This window comes from Alosa pseudoharengus, unplaced genomic scaffold (genome assembly GCF_046254945.1).
Source record: "Alosa pseudoharengus isolate Yale_2024_CS ecotype anadromous, Long Island Sound unplaced genomic scaffold, YU_APseudo_1.1 YU_APseudo_1.1_scf_2, whole genome shotgun sequence".
NCBI lineage: Eukaryota > Metazoa > Chordata > Actinopteri > Clupeiformes > Clupeidae > Alosa > Alosa pseudoharengus.
In genome coordinates, this window is record NW_027468663.1 from 45762042 (window position 1) to 45783029 (window position 20988).

Consider the following 20988-nt stretch of genomic DNA (forward strand, 5'->3'; position numbering starts at 1 on the left):
TTCATGTGTATGACTTACTAGAGCATTATGTCATAGTAGTGCAGTCATGTCTGTTATGGTTACATAGACTTATGACGGTCTTTATAACGCATTATTAATACTTTATAAACATTTATAAATGTCTATAGAATTCTTCATGAATATTGGGTTTAAATTGTAAGGATTTTTCTCAATTTTAATCTGAACATTTCAACTGGAGGGAATTTTAAACATCAAATATCATTAATGTTGCTTTGACTGTAATTTTTTTTATCTGGAAACATTCAAAAAGGACTGAAGTGGGACCAAATTTAAAACAAACTTACGTGATTCCACTCTCAGTTTAGTACCACCGCCAAATATGATCTTTTCATACCCCCCAGTAGTCACACTGAAGTACAGGCCACAACAAATACTGACTCCATACTGTACATCTCCAACAAAAAGGCCAAAAGTTTAAAGACCCCTGAAGTGTATCTTGTTTCTTATTGTGTCATTAATAGTCAGAGCTGTTAGTCATCTGTAAGACTACCGTATACATAGAGTTTTAAATTAAAAGGTTTAAATAGGTATTCACTAAAGGCATTGAACTGCTTAATTTTTGGCTACACTGATATCAACCCTTTGATATTGTACAATTTTCAAACAACTTTGCATGCTCAGGTTTGTTTCAGGTAGGGTATACAAAATACAACACATGGCAAATGTTAACGAATGAATAAGATTACCATATGAATAAGTTAACATCTTCATTAACAAATGAGCTAAGCATACACCTCTGGAAGAGTTATGTACTCACTTGCACTAATTGAAAGTTTGGTTCCACGACCAAAGAAAATTCTTCCAGTAGAATCAGCTATCCCACAATGTTGCACTGCAGCACATTAACTTCAGGGTGCAGACTATATGCTTAGTTCTACAAACTGTTCCTCTACCTCCAAGAACACAAAACGGCTGAAATTGCATTTTGTATTTCATGTGCATGTCACATTATATTATTTTATGAACAGTACTGTGCAAATCCTTTTTAACTGTTAAACAAAATGTAAGCATCATGTACTGTTCATTAAGAATACTATAAGATAAGTCAATAAGTTTCAGTGTAAATAGTCAATATATCCTTTATAAAACCAAAAACTCTGAAACTCACGTGATTCCACTATCACATTAGTGCCACTGCCAAAGACAATCTTGTCAGTTCCTTGATTCACACTAAGACTGACAGCATGTCAAATACTTCAGTGCACTTTTATTGCACTTTAATAAGTAGCAATAACAATCTATTACTAACTGCTTTTTGACACTTGAGGTATACTAAAAAACAACCATAGCCTACAGTATCTGAACATTTTGAAACATTGTTTTGAGTAACATTTTGTTGAAATAACACTATTTGACATGTTAAAATGGCTCATTTACAGTAGGAAACGTATGTTTATAAATAAAATGTATACCATTTTAAACTGGCAAATATGGATGGAAATACATCCATTTTGATGAGAAAAGCATTTGTAAACTCACTTGACTTAACAATGAGCTTAGTACCACTTCCATAGATGAGCTTGTTGCCTCCAGAACTTGTAGTCACACTATGTGTAAAGCCATGACAAATATGCTGCACTGAATCATTAAAACTATTCGAAAGAGACACAAATGTACTTTTTAGCAAGACATTAGGTTTGAAAGAAAGTCTTGTTATGTCTTAACCTAAATATTATTTTAACAGAATATTGCCTATGCTGTTAATTTGAAGCAAAGGGATCAATTTGAACTTAAACTGAATGTCATGCAAAATGGCACATAAATCCTGCATATTTCTTACATTGTTGTCAAAAACAATCCTTAATCAACAATCCTTAATCATTAGGTAAAGTGGGTAACTGCAAAATTAGGTAATGCAATGCCACTACGAGTCACATTATATTATCATATGGACAGTACTGTGCAAATCCTTTTTTACGGTTATACAAAATTTAAGCATCATATACTGTACTGCTCATTAAGAATACCCTAAAACTACAAGATTCTTAATTTAAATAGTCAATATATATCCTTTATAAAACCAAAAACTCGGAAACTCACGTGATTCCACTATCATATTAGTTCCACTGCCAAAGATTATCTTGTTAGCTGCCTGATTCACACTAAGACTGACACCATGTCAAATATTTCAGTGCACTTCTATTGCACTTTAATAAGTAGCAATAATAATCTAATAAGATATTACTAACGGCTTTTTGACACTTGAGGTTTACTAAAAAACAACCATAAACCGTCTGAACATTTTGAACCATTTCTTTAAATTACATTTTGTTATAATAACACCATTTGTCATGTTAAAATGGCTCATTTACAATAGGCAACATGTTTATATATATATATTAATGGGATTAATTCCCTGTATGTTGCATCAGAAAATCCTGCCATGAAAAACAAATACTTACTTGTTTCAATATTGAGTTTGGTACCCTGGCCAAAGATAATTTTCCCAAGACTGCCATCCTTCACACTACATAGCATCCCATTACAATAATGTACTATTCACCTGAATCAACTTATGTGGCTGATAGGATGATTTAAGCACTCACATTATTGATAAATAGGTACTTCAAATATCCAAATAATTACAATTAAAATCAATATTGATACTTTTGCTCACCTATTTCCACATAAAGCGGAGTTTCATGGCCAAAGACAATTTTATGTGATGTTACCGTCACACTATACTGTACTATACAGAAAACCTTATCTGATCAGTGACCTATGGTAAGAAATCAGCTATGTATACCATTTTAAACTGGTTATTACTGAAACAACATGGTAGCTTTGCTCTGGAATACATAAACATGGTTTACAAGCACTCTACTGTAATTACACCTAACAAATGTAATCAAAGTTGCCTCAATAGTTAATGTAGAATCAATTCAGAAGGAAAGATGGAAATATGTCCATTTTGAAGAGAAAAGCTATTTTCTACTCACTTGACTCAACAATGAGCTTAGTGCCACTTCCAAAGATGAGCTTGTAGCTTCCAGAACTACTAGTCACACTGCATGTAATGCCATGACAAAAATGCTGCACTGAATCATTAAAACTAATTGAAATAGACACAAATGTAATTTTAGCAAGACATTAGTTTTAAAAGAAAGTCTTGTTATGTCTTAGCCTAAATATTATTTTAACAGAATGTTGCTTATGCTGTGATTTTCAAGTAAAGGGATCAATTTGAACTTACAGTGAATGCCATTCAAAATGTCACATGAATCCTGCATATTTCTTACCCTGTTATCAAAAATAATGCTTAATCTTTTGGTAAAGTGAGACTTACTTGAATTGGCCAGCACTGCATTGCCACTACCAAATATAAGTCACATTATATTACCATATGGACAGTATTTTGCTAATCCTGTTTTACTGGTATACAACATTTAAGCATCATGTACTGTATTGCTCATTAAAAATAGCCTAAAACTAGACTCAATACGATTCTTAATTTAGTCAATATATCCGTAAAACCAAAAACTCTGAAACTTACGTGATTCCACTATCACATTAGTGCCACTGCCAAAGATTATCTTGTTAGCTCCTTGATTCACACTAAGATTGACACCATGTCAAATACTTCAGTGCACTTCTATTGCACTTTAATAAGTATTAATAATAACCTATTATTTACTGTTTCTGACACTTGAGGTATACTAAAAACCAACCATAACTGAACATTTTGAAACATTTTTATGAATGAAATTGTGTTGAAATAACAATATTTGTTAGTTAAAATGGCTCGTTTACAATAGGCAATATGTTTCTAAATATATGAATGTTACTTGTGACCCTGTACGTTGCATCCTGCCATGAAAAATAAATACTTACTTTTTTCAATATTGAGTTTGGTACCTTGGCCAAAGATAATTTTCCCAAGAGTGCCCTCCTTCACACTACATAGCATCCCATTACAATAATGTACTCGTCACCTGAATCAACTTATGTGGCTGATAGGATGATTTGAACACTCACATTATTGATAAATAGGTACTTAAAATATCCAATTAATTGCAATTAAAATCAATATTGATACTTTTGCTCACCTATTTCCACATAAAGCTGAGTTCCATGGCCAAAGACAATTTTATCTGACGTTATCGTCACACAATGTACGGTACCATACACAAAATCTAAGCTGATCAGTGACCTATGGTAAGGAATCAGCTGTATACCACTTTAAACTGGTTAATACTGAGACAACATAGCTTTGCTCTGGAATACACAAGCATTGCTTACAAGCACTCTAATTTCACCTATCAAATGTAATCAAAGTTGTATCGATAGTTGATGCATATAATTATTTAGGAAGGAGAGAAATATGTCCATTTTGAAAAGAAAAGCATTTTTAAACTCACTTGACTTTACAAAGAGCTTAGTACCACTTCCATAGATGAGCTTGTTGCCTCCATAATCAGTAGTCACACTACATGTGATGTCATGACAAAAATGCTGCACTGAATCATTAAAACTACTTGAAAGAGACACAATTTAACTTGTTTAGAAATACATTAGGTTTGTTATGTCTTAGCCTAAATATTATTTTAACAGAATATTGCTTATCCTTTTAATTTGAAGCAAAGGGATTAATTTGAATTTACAGTGAATGCCATGCAAAATGGCACATAAATCCTGCAATTTTTTTAAATTGTTATCAAAAGTAATGCCTAATCTTTTGGTAAAGTGAGACTTACTTGAATTGACCAGCACTGCAGTGCCACTACCAAATATGATTTTGTTGTTTCCAGACACACCGTCACACTCACCATATCATAAACTAGCAAACTGCTGCTGTAGCTGTCTGCCTATGCTTGACTAATACATTTATGTATAAAATCATTTTGCAATATTCAGCATCACTTCAATGATTAACTCTGTGCCGCCGCCAAATAAGATAAATATTAACAGGTTGAAGCATATGCTAAAATGATCAAATTCTCTCACATTGTAACCTCCTATGCAACAGAGCTAGTAAAACCTATGTCATCAATGCTATAGTATAGTTCAAATAAAATGTTGCGAGTCAATTTAGCTGTAAATCACTTTACTAGATTAAGTTTAATTAATTTCAGCTAATGGTCTGACCAAATCCATTCAAAACCATTCTTAAATTGAGCAAATACATTACAATAATTGTGTTTGCTCACCTGTTTCTATATAGAGTTGAGTTCCACGCCCAAAGATAATTTTGTTCCCTGAACCATACACACTGTGTCTGCCATCATACAAAAAAACTGAATCTCTAGCTGATTCTAAAAGTGTAACACTTATAACAATAATTATCTCACAGAATGTTCGGTATGACCATCCAATTTTGTTATGCTATTAAAACTATTTTACCCAAATTAGTAGCAGGGTTCATATTCAAGTAAAATTAATTCTGAGCCTTTTGAGCCACTCTGCAGATACACGTCACTGCTATGTTATACCGAATAAACTAATGTGAACTCTTCAATTCTACTTAGGTAAGACAGAAAGCATGATTACTAACACAAATATGGACAACCAGCAGTTTACTGGGCAAATACAGGTTTAAACTTCTCTTCAGACATTTCTGTCACCCCACAATTTCCACCAATTAAATCTCTGAAAAAATATATCATCTATTTTATGTTGTTATGTAACAATTATACATTTACTATAACCATTCATTAATTCTTATATGCATATGTATATAAAACCATTTTATTTATGAAGGATAATATATTCACAAGTTCTCAAATGCAAAATAAATCTTACACTTACTTGACTGCACAATCAATTTAGTGCCATGGCCAAATATGATCTTGTTACCACCAGTGCCAGAAGTCACACTAAGATATACGCTGTACCTAATACTCATAGACGATGCCAATACTAGAATGCACCAAAAATATAGTGCCTGAATATATTGTATCATATACCAAACACATTACTTTTCTTAGTTTTAAACTATCCTTACTGTTGGGACTAGTACTGCATTATCAAAATACACTCTTGTCCAGCATCACTGTACTCTGTTTGCACATAGAAAGTTGCATGAATAGAAGCTCACTCAAGTTTTAAATAACTAAGAGTTATGTCACTCTCATCTTGATTGAATTGTCAATGACCATAATTATTATGAACTAGTCAATATATGTTAAAAACTTACTTGAATGTATGACAAGTTTAGTTCCACTGCCAAAGATTATTTTCCCACCACTACCAGTATTCACACACTACAAAACTACATAACATAAACAGGTTGCTGCATAGTTTGAATTCATTGGCATCTTGAACATTTACTGTATCAGAGCAATAAACCAATTTGATATCACAATGTTTTACAATACAATATAATAGATCATGTTGATTATATTAATCTTAGTCCTCTATAATAGCCTATCACTATATCAAGAGTTAAAACTCACATCTTACCATGTTTATATTCTATCAGCAGATGGGTATGAATGCCCATTTTTTCAGAATACTGTTTCCTACTTAACTGGAAAAGTCACTCTAATGCAATGTCTAAAAATGACCATCGTTACAATGCTACATGTGAAAGCTTCATCTTGGATTTTACATTAGATTTCAAAAACATTCTAGAAGACATTCTTAACTTACTTGCTTCAACAGTTAATTTAGTGCCTCTCCCAAATAAGATTCGGTAGTCTCCTTGACCTGACACACTATACTCCAATATATGTCAAATACTGCTTTGCCGATTACCGCCATAAGTTCAAACATCAATACAAGGATCAAGCACTTTACTTCGTAAATGTTCAATCTACGTACTTATGTTCAGGTACAACATACAGCAATAATGTATTTATTCTTCATTCTTAAACTGCTCGCTTGAAATGTATAAAATACTTTGGGCATCGATTTGAAACCAGATTTCAGTGAAAATGGAAAGCAGATTGACTTTTGTCCTTATCTGAATATATTTTACCCCCATGGAACATTATCTTAGTCTTACACTTATTTGCTTCGACAGTTAACTTGCAACCACTCCCAAATAGGACTTTAATCATGCTATACTATTCTGTATCACATACTGTCCTATCCACACAAAATGGCTAAGCATTTGGCCAACTTACATATCTTTACATAGCAATAATACAATTATTATAATGAAACATATAACACAAATTGAAAAGTTTTCTCTCTATTTCATGAGCATGACTCCAGAGGACAAACAAAACAATTTGATGAAGATGTATGTAGAAACCATATAACTTACGTGATTGTACTGTTAATTTTGCACCATTTCCAAATATGATCTTATCACTTCCACCTCTCGTCACACCGAGACAAACTCCCTGTCAAATACTCTTCCATGTACATGTTTATGTATATGTTCATCTTCATCTCAAAATGGGTTATGTTAAGATATTGAAAATGGAAAACTGATTCATATTTACCATGCGAAACCATAACAACCTGGAGAACTCATTAATTATTGTATTCATTATGACCGGATTGTTTGTTCTGTCTTCAGTATGTTTGTTCTTCAGTATTCATTCATAATTGAATACAGCACATGCACATATCTATGTATGTATTTATGTATTAAGCATGTGCATGCTTGTGGATGAATAAAGATGCATTGACTTCACTACACAGAACTACACAGAAAGTCCTGTCTCAGCACAACATGGTCAGGTTATTAACAGCTATATTAGGTTAAAATCTGAGTAAATCAAAACTTACTCAATTCAACACTCAGTTTTGTGCCTCTTCCAAATATAATCTTGTTTCCTCCTCCATCAGTAGTCACACAAGGCTACACACCATATCAAATACCAGCCTTACCAATGAATCGCTACTTCATTATTCTAAACCTACTACACTAAACTGATAACATGAGGTCACTATTTGGTTGTTAAGTCTGACATCACGAGCCCAAAAGCTTTTTGTCAAAAAACGTTAGAGCAGCCAGGCAGTTTTCGCAACTTGTAAATCTCGTCACCATCACCTCCATTTTAGTGAGGATAAAACAAAATTGTTTAACTTTAACAGAGTAATTACTGCAGCTGTGCAGCCAGATATAATCACGGGTAATGTCCAGGCTTCCACGAAAAATAGGATTTTCTTAGGTTGAGGCAACAAGTGAGTAGTAGGATGACAATTTGCTTTAAAGGCTACACTGAATAGTGGGAAAAAGTTTATTTTACTGTCTATGGAGAAACATGAGCAGCTCTGAAAGCCGTTGGACCCGGGAAGAGAATTATCAGCCTGTTATTGTATCATGACTTAATAACCGAATGTTATAAGCTATAACTTTGATATTATTCTCTCAGATAATCCAAATGACATACACTGCTGTGCACTATTTACTCATATTTTACTCTCATATAGTAAGTTTTTGCTTGTTCGTGAGACTTACTTGAATTTATTATCAGCTTTGTACCATGGCCAAAGATGATCTTGTCTCCACCAGTATTCACACTGAGATGCGCTACATATCAAAAACTCTCTGCCCACATCACTGATCTAGTCTCCATGACACAATATACTCTGAATCTTAATAGTAGTCATTTCTTAAAATAATGTTAACACTGTACCAGTATCTTACAATTATTTTAAGAAATGAGGTGTTGTAACATACTAACAATAGCCTACTTACAACAGCATGTCAATACCTGGAAGATATCACTAAAAAGCCACTGTAATATATCCAAGTATATGCACTTTGTAATGACTTACTTGAATGGATGTAAAGTTTGGTGCCTTTACCAAAAAGTATTTTTCCAGTGGAGGAAGCAAGCACACTATAGAAATCTGTATTACAATAACTTTAGACATCATTCAACTCTTTATAACAATACAGAGGGATAAAGTTCTCTTCTGGCCTTATACTGTACATGTCATTAAGATTAATGATTATCATCAAAAATTAATGGTAATTGGTGATTAATCATCTGTTCAGTTTGTCCAAAACTGCCATCCCTCTTCTCAAACAGAGAAGAATGTAGAAATTTGAGCAACATAACTATGTGGATTCCCTCATTATCGACAGGTCTTTCAAGATAATGTGAATAAAAGACAATACAATACAGGAAATATAGAATACTTGGATGGTAGTAGCTCAACACTATTGCTATCAGCACTGAGTAAAGTAATGAAATAATTCCTTCAGTTCTATAATGGCTAGGACATTATGTGATTCACACTTTATGTCCAAACATGTCATAGTGCCCTGTCACACGTCTCTATGAAAGCCTGATCAGCTGGTTGTCCAAAGCATATTATTTTGACATTATGGCTTGTGCTGGCATACAATGTTAAAGTAAACTTTTGCACAGCAAATTGTCCTTTATACACATGTACACAGCCCTCTCACTATCTCTCAAACCTAAAATAGTAAAGAGCTATGTTGCTCTTATCTTCATAAAATTGTCAATAACCATAACTAATATGAACTTATGATGACTCTTAAAAACTTACTTGAATGTATGACAAGTCTAGCTCCATCACCAAAGATTAGTTTAGCACCTGTACCCGCAGTCACACACTATACAAATGTGTAACATAAACAGGCAGCTGTATTGTTTGCATTAACTAACATTTTGATCTTTTTATGTATCCGAAAAAAGAAACCAATTTGACATCACAGGATTGAGTGCTATATAATAATGATCATACTGTTCTTAATAAACTATAATATCTGCTTTTGGTTTTGAAAGAAAAAGTGATAAAATTGTCAGTTACTTCAGTATGGAACATTTTTACTTACCTGAGCACCATTCACAAGTTATTGGGCAACATTAAATATCAGACTTACGTGTTTCTACAATCACTTTAGTTCCATGTCCAAAGATTATTTTGTCCGCTCTATTCACACCGAGCAACACACCATGTCAAAAACTACCAATAGCAACTATCACTGCTGTTTGACATTTATCTGATAATTGAGGCTGCATTGCATACTATTGTGAATTACCCTATAACATACTCTAGTTATTTCATAAGTGAATTTTAAACATCAAACACCTATTTTTGTATATGGATACAGGAACATTTGTAATGAAATATTCTATTATTGAGATGAAATGGAATGATATTCACACATTTAAATCAAACTTACCAGATTCAACAACAACTTTAGTACCATTTCCAAATACTATCTTATAGCCTCCTCCACTTGAAGTCACACTCTACTTAGGACTATATCAAATACTACATCCTCAGAAACTACTGTTGTTCTCAAGGTCCTTAAGTAAATACTGTGGAATATTTCAATGTTTTTTATGTGGTCAAAGACTTGAAGCTGCTCATCATGATTTTCAAAACAGTAGCCTATCTGTCTTGGTCAATTCCAACTAATAAAGTCAATGGCCGAGTGCTGATGTATAATATTTGCTATGCAAATATGCTAAAAAAGATAATTCTGGCAATTACATATTATGGGAAAGCGCCCCATGGAAGAATTTAATGAAATAGTTCAGTGGCAAACTCTGGTCAAATTATTATGACTCCCCACAACTTACAGCCTTATAATACTTTTGGTCTCTTATATTAGTATCAAATATGGATTTAAATACAAAATAAACATAGATGGTATTACATAAACATGAGGGCATTAGGGATGTGAGCATGGATTAAAGGGACTTACGTGATTCGACAAGCAGTTTTGTACCATGTCCAAACAAAATCTTATTGCCTCCACCAGTATTCACACTGAGCTACATGGCATGTCAAAAACTACATGCACTTCCCTGGCACAAAGTGTGTATTGTGTATTCTGTAAAATCATGCATTTCAAACACTAATATTGCCATTTTTGATGTCTTCATGATGTTCAGATTCAAACCCAGCTCACTTAACTGTTACAAACTGTAACAGTTTGAAGATTCACTATCATTAACAGAAGCATACTAATATCAGAGAGGGTTAAAGCGGAGTTAGTAATCAAGGATCTTTGCTAATATTCATAATACAACTATGTATTAACCTCCTCCTTTATCCTGCATTAGAGATATTTACTAGATATTTTACTAGATATATAAAACATACTTGTTTCAACAGTCACCCTTTAGTGCCATTTTCCAAAATTATTCTATTATCTCAAGTAGCTGCCTATTGTAACCTAATGAGGTTAATGGTGTGAAGAATCTACCCATTAAAAAAGTAGAATTGTAACATAGTAGACATGCTTTGCAAGCAAAAAATTTTTTTTGAATTTCTATTTTGGACGGAATTTATAAATTGTGTTAATATACTGTATACTATTTAGTTGACTTTTATACAAGGTTGATGAAATTAGGTATACTCACGTGTCTTTACAACTAGCTTCGTTCCAGATCCAAATATCACTCTGTTGCTGGATGAGGACAACCACAGTGCAACATTCCCTAACATAAAACCCGCCACACAGGTTGAGGCCTATTCTCCCCATTGTTCTTATGCTGTAGAGTGTGTTGCAAAAAAAATACATTTACAGTACAACTCAAAACTAATGAAAATATTTTAATCAGTCAAGTTAGGTAACTAAGTATTCTAAAACTAGTTTAACACAGCACTATTGAGTTACTATAAGTCCAACCATATGAGAACTGTTTTTGAACCTGAGGATTTTGTAACTTTAACAAGCGAGAGAACAGAATACACAAAATAAGATTACATTATACATTTCTAACCTGTGAAGCTGTCTTGATGATGACCACATAGACTCAATATCCACTGGTGGTCACTGGAGAGGGCATCTTCTTAAAAGCCAACTTCAGTCAGGTCTAGTGTAAGGCCAGTGCAGTGTACACACAGCACAAAATCATTTCTTTCCTTAGGTCATAGAATAACTCCAAAAATGCTTCCTTGAACGCAACCGCTAGCCATCATGGTCTTAGAATTAGCTCAAATAACTACATAACACAAAGGTTGTGACTTCCATCTGGGAACCATGTATCAACTGTGTCCCTTAAGTGATCACCTTCATTCTCATCATGTGCATCAGTGCCTGTCTTCAAGAAGCTGATTCAGATATGCCATGCTGTCTACTACACACACAGTTGACCCATTAGCCTACTTTAAACTGATAGGCTTGTCAGAGCTAACAATCACCTGTGGCCTATATTTGTTCAATGCAGCTAAGCACACTTCTAATAAACATTAAGTGTAAACTAACATCTGGGGGAAAATATTGTCATTATCTCTCTATATATACAAGGCTTACACTTTACTTGACAGCTTCAACATAAAAGTGACATGACACTGTCATGAACGTGTCATAAACAAGTCATAAACGTTTATGACATATTGCTTATGTTATTAAGTGACATTCGGTTTTTGTCATAACAAATTAGGATTAGGATTAGGGTTAGGGTTTGGGTTAGGACATTTAGAATTATGATTTTTGTTTAATGGGTAGTTTTTTTTTACTATATTGTGCACTGGCCAGTAGTTCTCGCCCCATTATTCCCATCTAAAAGCATACAAGTATAAAAAATAATAAGAGAAGTAAAAATCTAAAATAAATCCCCGATGTATAACATGTGACAGTGGGTGCAGGTGATAACATAAACTAAGGGCCTGTCCACACGTACGAAACCGATCTTTTTTTCCTCCGTCTTCCCTGAAACCGCATCAAGAATATTTGCGTCCAAACGGATCCATCTCAACACGACTCAACACGTTACTTCATACCCCAGGCCTATAGGTGGCACTGTTTCTTTACAGAAATTGACCAAAATTTGCGCTTTACAAACAGACAGAATAGGCTACGACCAAATGGCTAGTGCAAGGAAACCAGAATTGTTTGTGTGGACTGATGGTGAACTGTCAACTGTAGTCAACTGTAAAACTAATAAACTTTATTTTACGGTTTGTGAAGGGTGCAGTCCCGTCCTTTATTTGGCTAATGCAGGTAGGCCTACTAATCACCTTTACTTTCTTTGGTTGTAGGATAGTCCGTGATTCACATTAGAGTCACCGCAATTAGGCTACTAAACGCAAGGCTTACCCAAGTTCTAGGCTATTCTGTCGCACATTTATACTATTGCTATAAAACCCTCGTTAGTAACAGTCAATAGCCTACTTTTGCCTGCATCAAATCGCGCATTCGCATTCAGTGTGCTACCATCGGCTTAACGTGAGTTCTAAGCGTCTTTGTATGCTTATATCTGATTTCACTCGACTGTGAATGCATGTATATATGTTGTAAGACATGATAAATGAATGACACTGGCACTACGCACAAATTAATGTAGCCTAAACTTACACCGCACTTTCCTAATAACTTAAGTTCTCTCGCGTCACTGACAGTAGCTAGAATGTATAAAAAAAACACCGGGAAAAACAGTGTTCAGTCCACCAAGTCATAAGCTATCGGCGCTGCGCAGCACCAGTTGTGATATTTATCTTACGGAGTGTAATCGTAGGTAATGTCATGTATGAAAACTAGGCAATACTATAAGTGCAAGTCCAGGGCAGCTGAGGTGTGGCAATGACATCATCGATGCAAGCAGGATGTGCGGTTTCGCTGTCTAAACGAATTCAAACGGGCTACGGTTTCAGATTTCTCCACTCTGGGACCAGGTTTCAGAAAGGTGCGGTTTCGGGCAGTGCGTTTACAGGATTCGTTTGGACGCTCGGCCAAGACGAAGCAAAACCTCTGCGTTTAACCTAAAAAGCGTCTCCGTGTGGACGGGCCCTAAGTTGGGAGTGTCTAAATTTAATGGGGTAGTGGGGGTAGTTACTATAGATGTAGTTACCATGGATGTTGGTGTTGAATAAGTGAGGGATGAAGTGTAGGTTTTTTTAGGGGGTGGGGGTTGTAGGTGACAAGTGAAGGTGGTGCGTATGAGGAGGTCTTTAAGATTTTTATCCCGTCTATACGCAGAGATGAGTGTGTGTTGTTGGAAAGTGGGGAGTGTTGTTTGGAAGTCAGTATAATGTTGTTTCAGTGTGTGGTGTAGGTGTTGTATGCCATGTGAATAGGTGCTGATGAGGGGTAGAAGTTGGGATGGGTCAGGGTTGGGGTTAGGGTCAGGGTTAGGAAAAGGGTTGGGGTTAGGTTAGGGTTAGGAAAAGTGTTGGGGTTAGGGTTAGGGAAAGGGTTGGGATTAGAGTCAGGGTTAGGAAAAGGGTTGGGGTTAGGGTCAGGGAAAGGGTTGGGATTAGAGTCAGGGTTAGGGTTAGGAAAAGGGTTAGGGTTAGGGTTAGGGTCAGGGTCAGGTTTGGGGTCAGGGTTGTGGTTAGAAGAAGGGCGTGGGAGTGGATGATGGGGAAGTGCTTGGGGTGTATGAGTGAGTGGGAGCAAGGCCGGCCAGGGTCAATTTTTTAATGTGGCGGAGGAAACGTTTAATCTTACGGAGGGTTTGAAACAAAAGTTTTATGGCATGATGGAAGTCTGTGGGGTAGGAGCAGATACGATGAAAGCGGATGAATTGTGATTTGACTATGGACTACCTAAATGTGTGCTTGGGGTTATTGCTGTGTTTGTGCAAAAGTGAGAGAGTATCTGTGAGTTTAAAATACATTTTGGAACTGAAAATGTTATGTGTGGGTAAGATATGAATTTGATGTGGGTCAATTGTGGCCTTGAGTGATATGGACGGGTGATGTGAGTTCAGTGTGTCTAGGAAGGTGTCAAAATCCTGTAAGGGGTGTGGCCAAGATCCAATTATATAATCCAGGTAAGGAAAATAAAAACTGGGTTGAAGGGGGCATTTGGCAAGGGCGGCCTGCTCCCACATGCCTATTGACTTGTATTGTTAAATCACCCAGCTTGATATGTCTTTTATGGAGCACTCCGACTTGCCTCTTGGTTGGGGATGTTTCATCCTCTCCTAAGTTCCCTGAAAACAAGCCTAAGTCCTGAGTGGACTTTTCTCTTTTCTTTAATAAATCATATTATATTTTTGTAAGCCATGTCTCTGCCTTTTCAGTCAATGAACTTGTGTGACCTGTAATTATGTGTTGGGTGTCCCTGGGGTCCCTGGCAATTCCTGGGGTGGCGTAGTCTAGGGCAAATATCCTGTAATGCCACATATCCTTGAGGTAGGAGGGGTGTCTGTTGGAAAGGGGGTTGAGGTAGGAGTCAATGTAAATGGATATGCTGTATGTGGTACAGACAAGTTGATGAGAAAAGTTGATGAGTGGAATATGTATGATTGCATTGGGGAAGACTGTAGAGGCATGTTTGTAGAGAGTGAGAAACAGTTTGATGCTGGTGTTTTTGGGGTCATGGTCCTTGTTGTTGAGGCCCACTGACAAGACCACTAACTTCACTTGGGGAAAAGAGGTTGTTTTCTGTAAAGGTTTGGCAAAGTGGTATGTGGTGGCTCCGGGGTAACTGTCAATTTGTATATTTGGGTGGGTGAAGGGGGTGGGGGGTCCTATTGAGATTAGAATCTCCTAAAAAGACTAACGGTTTGTGTATTGAAAATGTCCACTCATCCAGTTTGCTTTTAAGTGCCTGGTGGTAGGTGGGGTGGGAAGTGTGTGTAATGGGCAGTGTGGGTTGTAGGAGGAGGGTTGAGAGATAGTGTGTGGTGAGGTGTGGGGTGGGGGAGGGATGGGTGGCTCCAGCAACTCCACAGCTTTTTGGTTGAGAGGGCTGTCATGTCACTCTTATGCCGATACTGTCAATTAAAGTGTTACCTATACAAGTATTGAATGACATGGGGTTTAGGGAATGAATAATTTCATTAGTATTAACCATTTCTCATTAAAACATACTGTTGCTTGGTTTGCATTTCATGACAAGAACAGCCCCTACCTGTCCAGTGAGGTTTTATTGTGCGATGACCACATTTGAGCACTAGGGGTCACCAGTTCCCTCTGTGGAACTAACGGCTGGTAAACACATATTTTCCTTGTCCTCCATACAACCTCCTCGCTGGATGCTGTATCACAGAAATGAGATACAGTTATACAGTTAGAATAATTATTCCTAAATTCAGTAATTCTGAATATCATAGAAAAGAAAACAGTATGCTGTGAATTATTTGTGAATAATCTTAGAGCAAACAGTAGAGGATTATTTGGGTACGCTTACATCCACTTTTGACCACAAGGGGGCCACAGTGAGAGGCAGGCGTTCTGTTGACCTGCAATGGTACATTACAATGTATGAGAGTACAATGAGTTTAAAAATGTTACTTCCTCGAAAAGCTTACTTCTGTGACAAGAGATGTTTTGGGGGATTTTATTTGTGCCTGTAATGTTTAAAAGAGCCTTCCAGCTATGGCATATGATGCTGAAGGACTGTTGCATTCAGTGCAATCATGCCCTCCTCCATCTCTGTGTGTGTGTGTGTGTGTGTGTGTGTATGTGTTTGTGTGTGTATATGTGTGTGTGTGTGTGGAGGGGGGGTACTTGCAGCTCTTCAGTTATTTTTGCAGTTTCAAGAGCTATTGGCGTTTGCTGCTATACTCCACCAAATTACTTACCATATAAAATGGAATTTCAACATATCGTCAAAGTTTATTATTTCCCTTAAATGTTATGTAGTGCCTGTAGGCAATGGTTCTAGATAATGATATAGTTGATCAACTATAAATTAAAGGGGAACTTGGCAACTATTTCAATGTAATAAACCTGTTTAGAAATCATTTGGATGGTTAAATTACTTGTTCCGGTGAAAATGGTGACTTTCCCTGCTGCGCCTAGCGTCCCCAGGCGGAAAACCAACCTTGCAACATTGAGACTACCGTCCCGGAAAGAGAAGTGAGAAACAAGAAACTCGTTTTAAATCGTGTTTCTTACCTTGTAATATCCACATAGTTCTGCCAAACTTATGCTAACCGTTCGCTAGCTTGTAAACAAATCCATGTGCTTTATCGTTACCTTTTCCCACAGCTTGAAATAGCATAATGCACAATTTCTCCAGCAGAGGGGGAAATCCTGCCAAGTTTCCCTTTAACATTGCCTAATTAACTATAATTGTACTCTTTCCTTTGGTCCTGATATTCTATATGTTTTATACTGTATAATCACTCGCCTGTAAAATGTAAGCAAATATTTATCAAATGCTTGACTGAAGTTGTTCAGCATATACAACACAAGCATACTCAGCAGATTGGTTTTCCATTGGTTTTACAATCTTAGGGACAGAAGCATTTACCAGCTTTGTGGAAACAGCATGAACTGTCAGATAACAAGGAAGAGAGCACCCTTTATAGGCTACATGGTCAATATGTCACAACATTTGTATTGTTTTTGAATTATTTGAATTATCCCCAAGACCCAATGATATGACATCATTATGCACTGTTTGTCCTTAATATATACTGCAGCCTACCTTTGAGCCTAAAAGCATGTATCAAAAACACACACTGGTTCATGGGCGTCAGTTTGGTGACCCTAACGTTAGGCCTTACTGTCTGGACTACTGCATCTCAAGTGGGATGCTGATGCATCTCAGAACACTGAAATAAGACGACTCAATCGCAGAAACTTTAAAGCACATGTAAATAGGCTACCCAGAATTCCAACAGTGACATTTAGCACCATTAGCCTACCTCCTGACTGGTTAGATACAGCGTGAGTTGCAAATTTGCAAGTCCAGTGCGGGACTTGGTATTTATATTATCTTGTAGCCTGGTATACACTAAGATCTTAATACCTGTGAATTCCACGATTTTTGATGTCGCCTACAAATAAAGTACTGCGCACTTCAAGGCGTAAATTAATGTTAGAAACTAGGGCCTACACCTGATGATGCTAGCTTTTTACCACATGTTTTTAATAAAACTAATCTGGCTAGCAGCATACAATGCTCACTCAGGACACAAGCAAACACACCTACTCATAATGGACTCTTATATCCACTGAAAGTTATCCACAGCCAAATCCATCCCGTTCTATAATGACATCATGGAGCATGGAGCGACAGCAGTTAGCAGATAGCCTTGCCAGAAATTCAATCATGACCTGATCAATACGACGTATTAATTCGTGGGAAGAAACATGGTTGTATTTTGGCAAACCAAAACTTGATTGGAAGCACTAAAAGTACATACTGTACAGCCCATAAACTCTAGCCTTGGCATTGTAAACGTTCTCGAAGAAGAGTGAAAAGCAGTTTGTAGTAAAACTACTTCTACAAGCTACATTTTGGTAGCCTACCCCTCTGTTGGTGCCCTAGTGCAGGTGTTCCCAAACTTTTCCACGACAAGGCCCCCCAAATACCACTAGGTTCTGTTCAAGGACCCCCTCAATATGTTATTAAACCCATAGATGGGTTTAATAACATATCAAGGGGGTACTTGAACAGAACCTAGTCACTATCACTAGAGCTATCACTCTACTATTATTCCCAGTCATTATCATCATATATATTGTTCAGATATGCAACAAATTATTATAATGGCATTGTATAACAACCCTCATAGTAATAGGTATATTTTACATTTTTCAAATGTATTTATTTGTTGCTTTTATGTTTCCTTACAACTTGCTGAGGCCCCCCTCACAACCCCTTGCGGCCCCCACTTTGAAAACCACTGCCCTAGTGCATGATGCGCGTGGTGGTAGCAGTGGTATACTGTGTAGCAGAGGTGGGAGTAAGTCAGAGTAAGTCACACATGTGCAAGTCACAAGCAGTCTCAAGTCTTAACCTTGAAGTCTCAAGCAAGTCCAAGTCATTTTTTGTGACAGTCAAACAAGTCAAGTCAAGTCATAGCTTGGGTCAAGTCAAGTAAGTCAAGTCAAGTCATTGAAATTCATGATGGGCCTACCCATGTTTTTATTTTAAAATAAGCTACAATAAGCTAGTTATGAACTGCTGGAGTTTCATTTGTAACACACAAATAGACATTGCATTCATTTTAAGCCACATAGCCTACATCTAAACATAGAATAAGATGAAATGTATACGAATAAAAATAAATGTATTTCAAGTAGACCTATTATAAAATAGCCTATTATTGTTTCAATATGCCTCAAATATTAGCCTAAGCTACATCAAATCATGAAAATATATTCAAACAGTTCAAGTTACACCTGTCCTGAACTGTCAGATCTCCAGGGAACCAATAATGTTGAAAAAGTGAACTAATCAATCAATCAAACGCTGCCGCCGACGTCACTGCCAAACTTTTACAAGCGCGACAGTGCAATGGGTTTTAGGAGGTTTTAGGACCGTCTATATCATATTATACATAAGCCTAACATGTGAAATAAGCTACTTTTCTATGCTGATTGCTGGCAGTTAGCTAGGCCTACTTGCTGTTGTTAGCCTACTACTAGGCTGTAACGTATGGAACAGGGACGTGTTTAAGAGGGAGGGAGAAAGAGAGGCGCTTAGCCTACTTGTTACATTGGCAACATTTTCGCTATAGCCTATATCAAGATACAACTTAGACAAGAAAATGTTTCACTTTGCCATTTCACACATTTTAACCTAATATGGCGTTAACTAAAAAGCATAATAGATTCAAAGCCAACTCTTAACATGTCTCAAATTTGACGTTAGGTTTCTAACACGACTAACTAAGGATGAAAATCAACGGTGGTGGTTATGTCGCTATTTTGTACACTTGCAGACTGCTGTCCATTTCTCCTTTGACTTGTCAGATACATCATCTGTGAAGCCAAACATTATTATGTTTTGGTATAAACGTAGAGCCTTCCATATTTACAAGTTAGCCTACCTCAGTCTGTCTCATTTGATCTGGCACTTGCTGTTGGTCTGTTGCATCGCGTCACTTGGTACAATGACAGGTTCGCTCGCTTGACGCATGCAACAGCACCTAGATTTTCTAAAATCGTAAAAAGTTAACTCCTTAATATCTATGAAAAAATAAAAAGTCAAGTCATTTTAAGTAATTTGTCTCAAGTCTAAGTCAAGTCTCAAGTCATGAATAGCAAGTCAAAGTCAAGTCGAGTCTTTTATACATGTTGATCAAGCAAGTCTTAAAAAATGTCATGTGACTCGAGTCCCCCAAGTCTGCTGTGTAGCCTATAGGCCTAGCCTACAATGTTGAAACATTTCCTATTGTCTCTTACCTATATTTGCCCTGATCCCAGATGCACTCTTTGAGTCTCTTTGACACAGACACACTCCCACTCACTTTGGACTCCTTTCCCTGCTGCTGTTCCTTTTCTATTCATGAGTTTCATCAGGTCCCTTGCAGGCTACAGGCGTGTGTAACAAATTGGGCCTGGGGTATAACTGTAGTTGCGCAGCAGTTGCTAGGAAATCCATATTTCTTCTAAAGAGCATGCCTTTTATGTCTGTGTGCGTAGGCTAGGCTAAAGGATTTGAACACAACCAAGAAGATAACCGCATGCCATTTCAGCAGACATTATAATCAGAAGTTAATTTTCACCAAAAAACAGGACGGAAAAGATTATTAATTATCCGGGACAGTCACTCAGAATAGAGAACAATCCCGGAAAATCCAGTGTGGCAACCCATAGACAGTTTCTGACATTCCACAGAAAAGCATTTCTGGGCCAATGGCTGACTTTTAAGATAGAACTCTAGGTTAGCTAACTGCAATAGGGGGAACACTTAGGCCTACATACTATGCAAAACTTTATGTTTGTATAATATTTTGATTACCAGGTTAGCTACATGGCTAAGCACATTGAAGAAACTTTCCATTCTTGATAGTGATGTTTTATTTTTACTTGTCAAACTGAATTATGTAATTCTGTCTCTATGTATCTGTGTATTTATTTACTTATTTGTTTAAACCCAATAACTTTATATAAGAACACTGAGCAGCTACCCAAATTATGCTGTATAACTATCAGTATGCATATCACTTTGGGGTTATGAACATCCGTTTATATTTTGCAGGCCCATGCACCCAGTGACACAACTTAACTCATCGTTTCTTGGAAACCAAGCTTTGCAGCAGCTTATCTGGCAGTGTGGTTAGAGGCTTTGCCTGGTGCTGCTGTGCAGTTAAACAAGTGGTTTAGGGTGCTCTAGGGTGACTCATTCTTGTCATTGCATTTTTTATATTAATTTGTCACATTATGTAGACTATAAAATGCATCTAAAATATATCAACTATACTTGAAATAAACGAAAAAGCAAAGACAGTA

The 20988-nt window shown here is 36.5% G+C and overlaps 1 protein-coding gene across 1 annotated transcript in view; it reads right to left on the reverse strand.

Moving 5' to 3' along the window:
• The window catches only part of LOC143134651 (M1-specific T cell receptor alpha chain-like), a 45066-nt gene extending 39188 nt beyond the window's left edge, over positions 1-5878 (reverse strand). The window contains exon 1 of the mRNA XM_076295197.1: positions 5767-5878. Coding sequence (XP_076151312.1) covers positions 5767-5863 — 97 coding nt within the window. The 5' untranslated portion in view covers positions 5864-5878. The remainder of the gene's footprint in view (positions 1-5766) is intronic.
• Positions 5879-20988: the final 15110 nt, after the last annotated feature.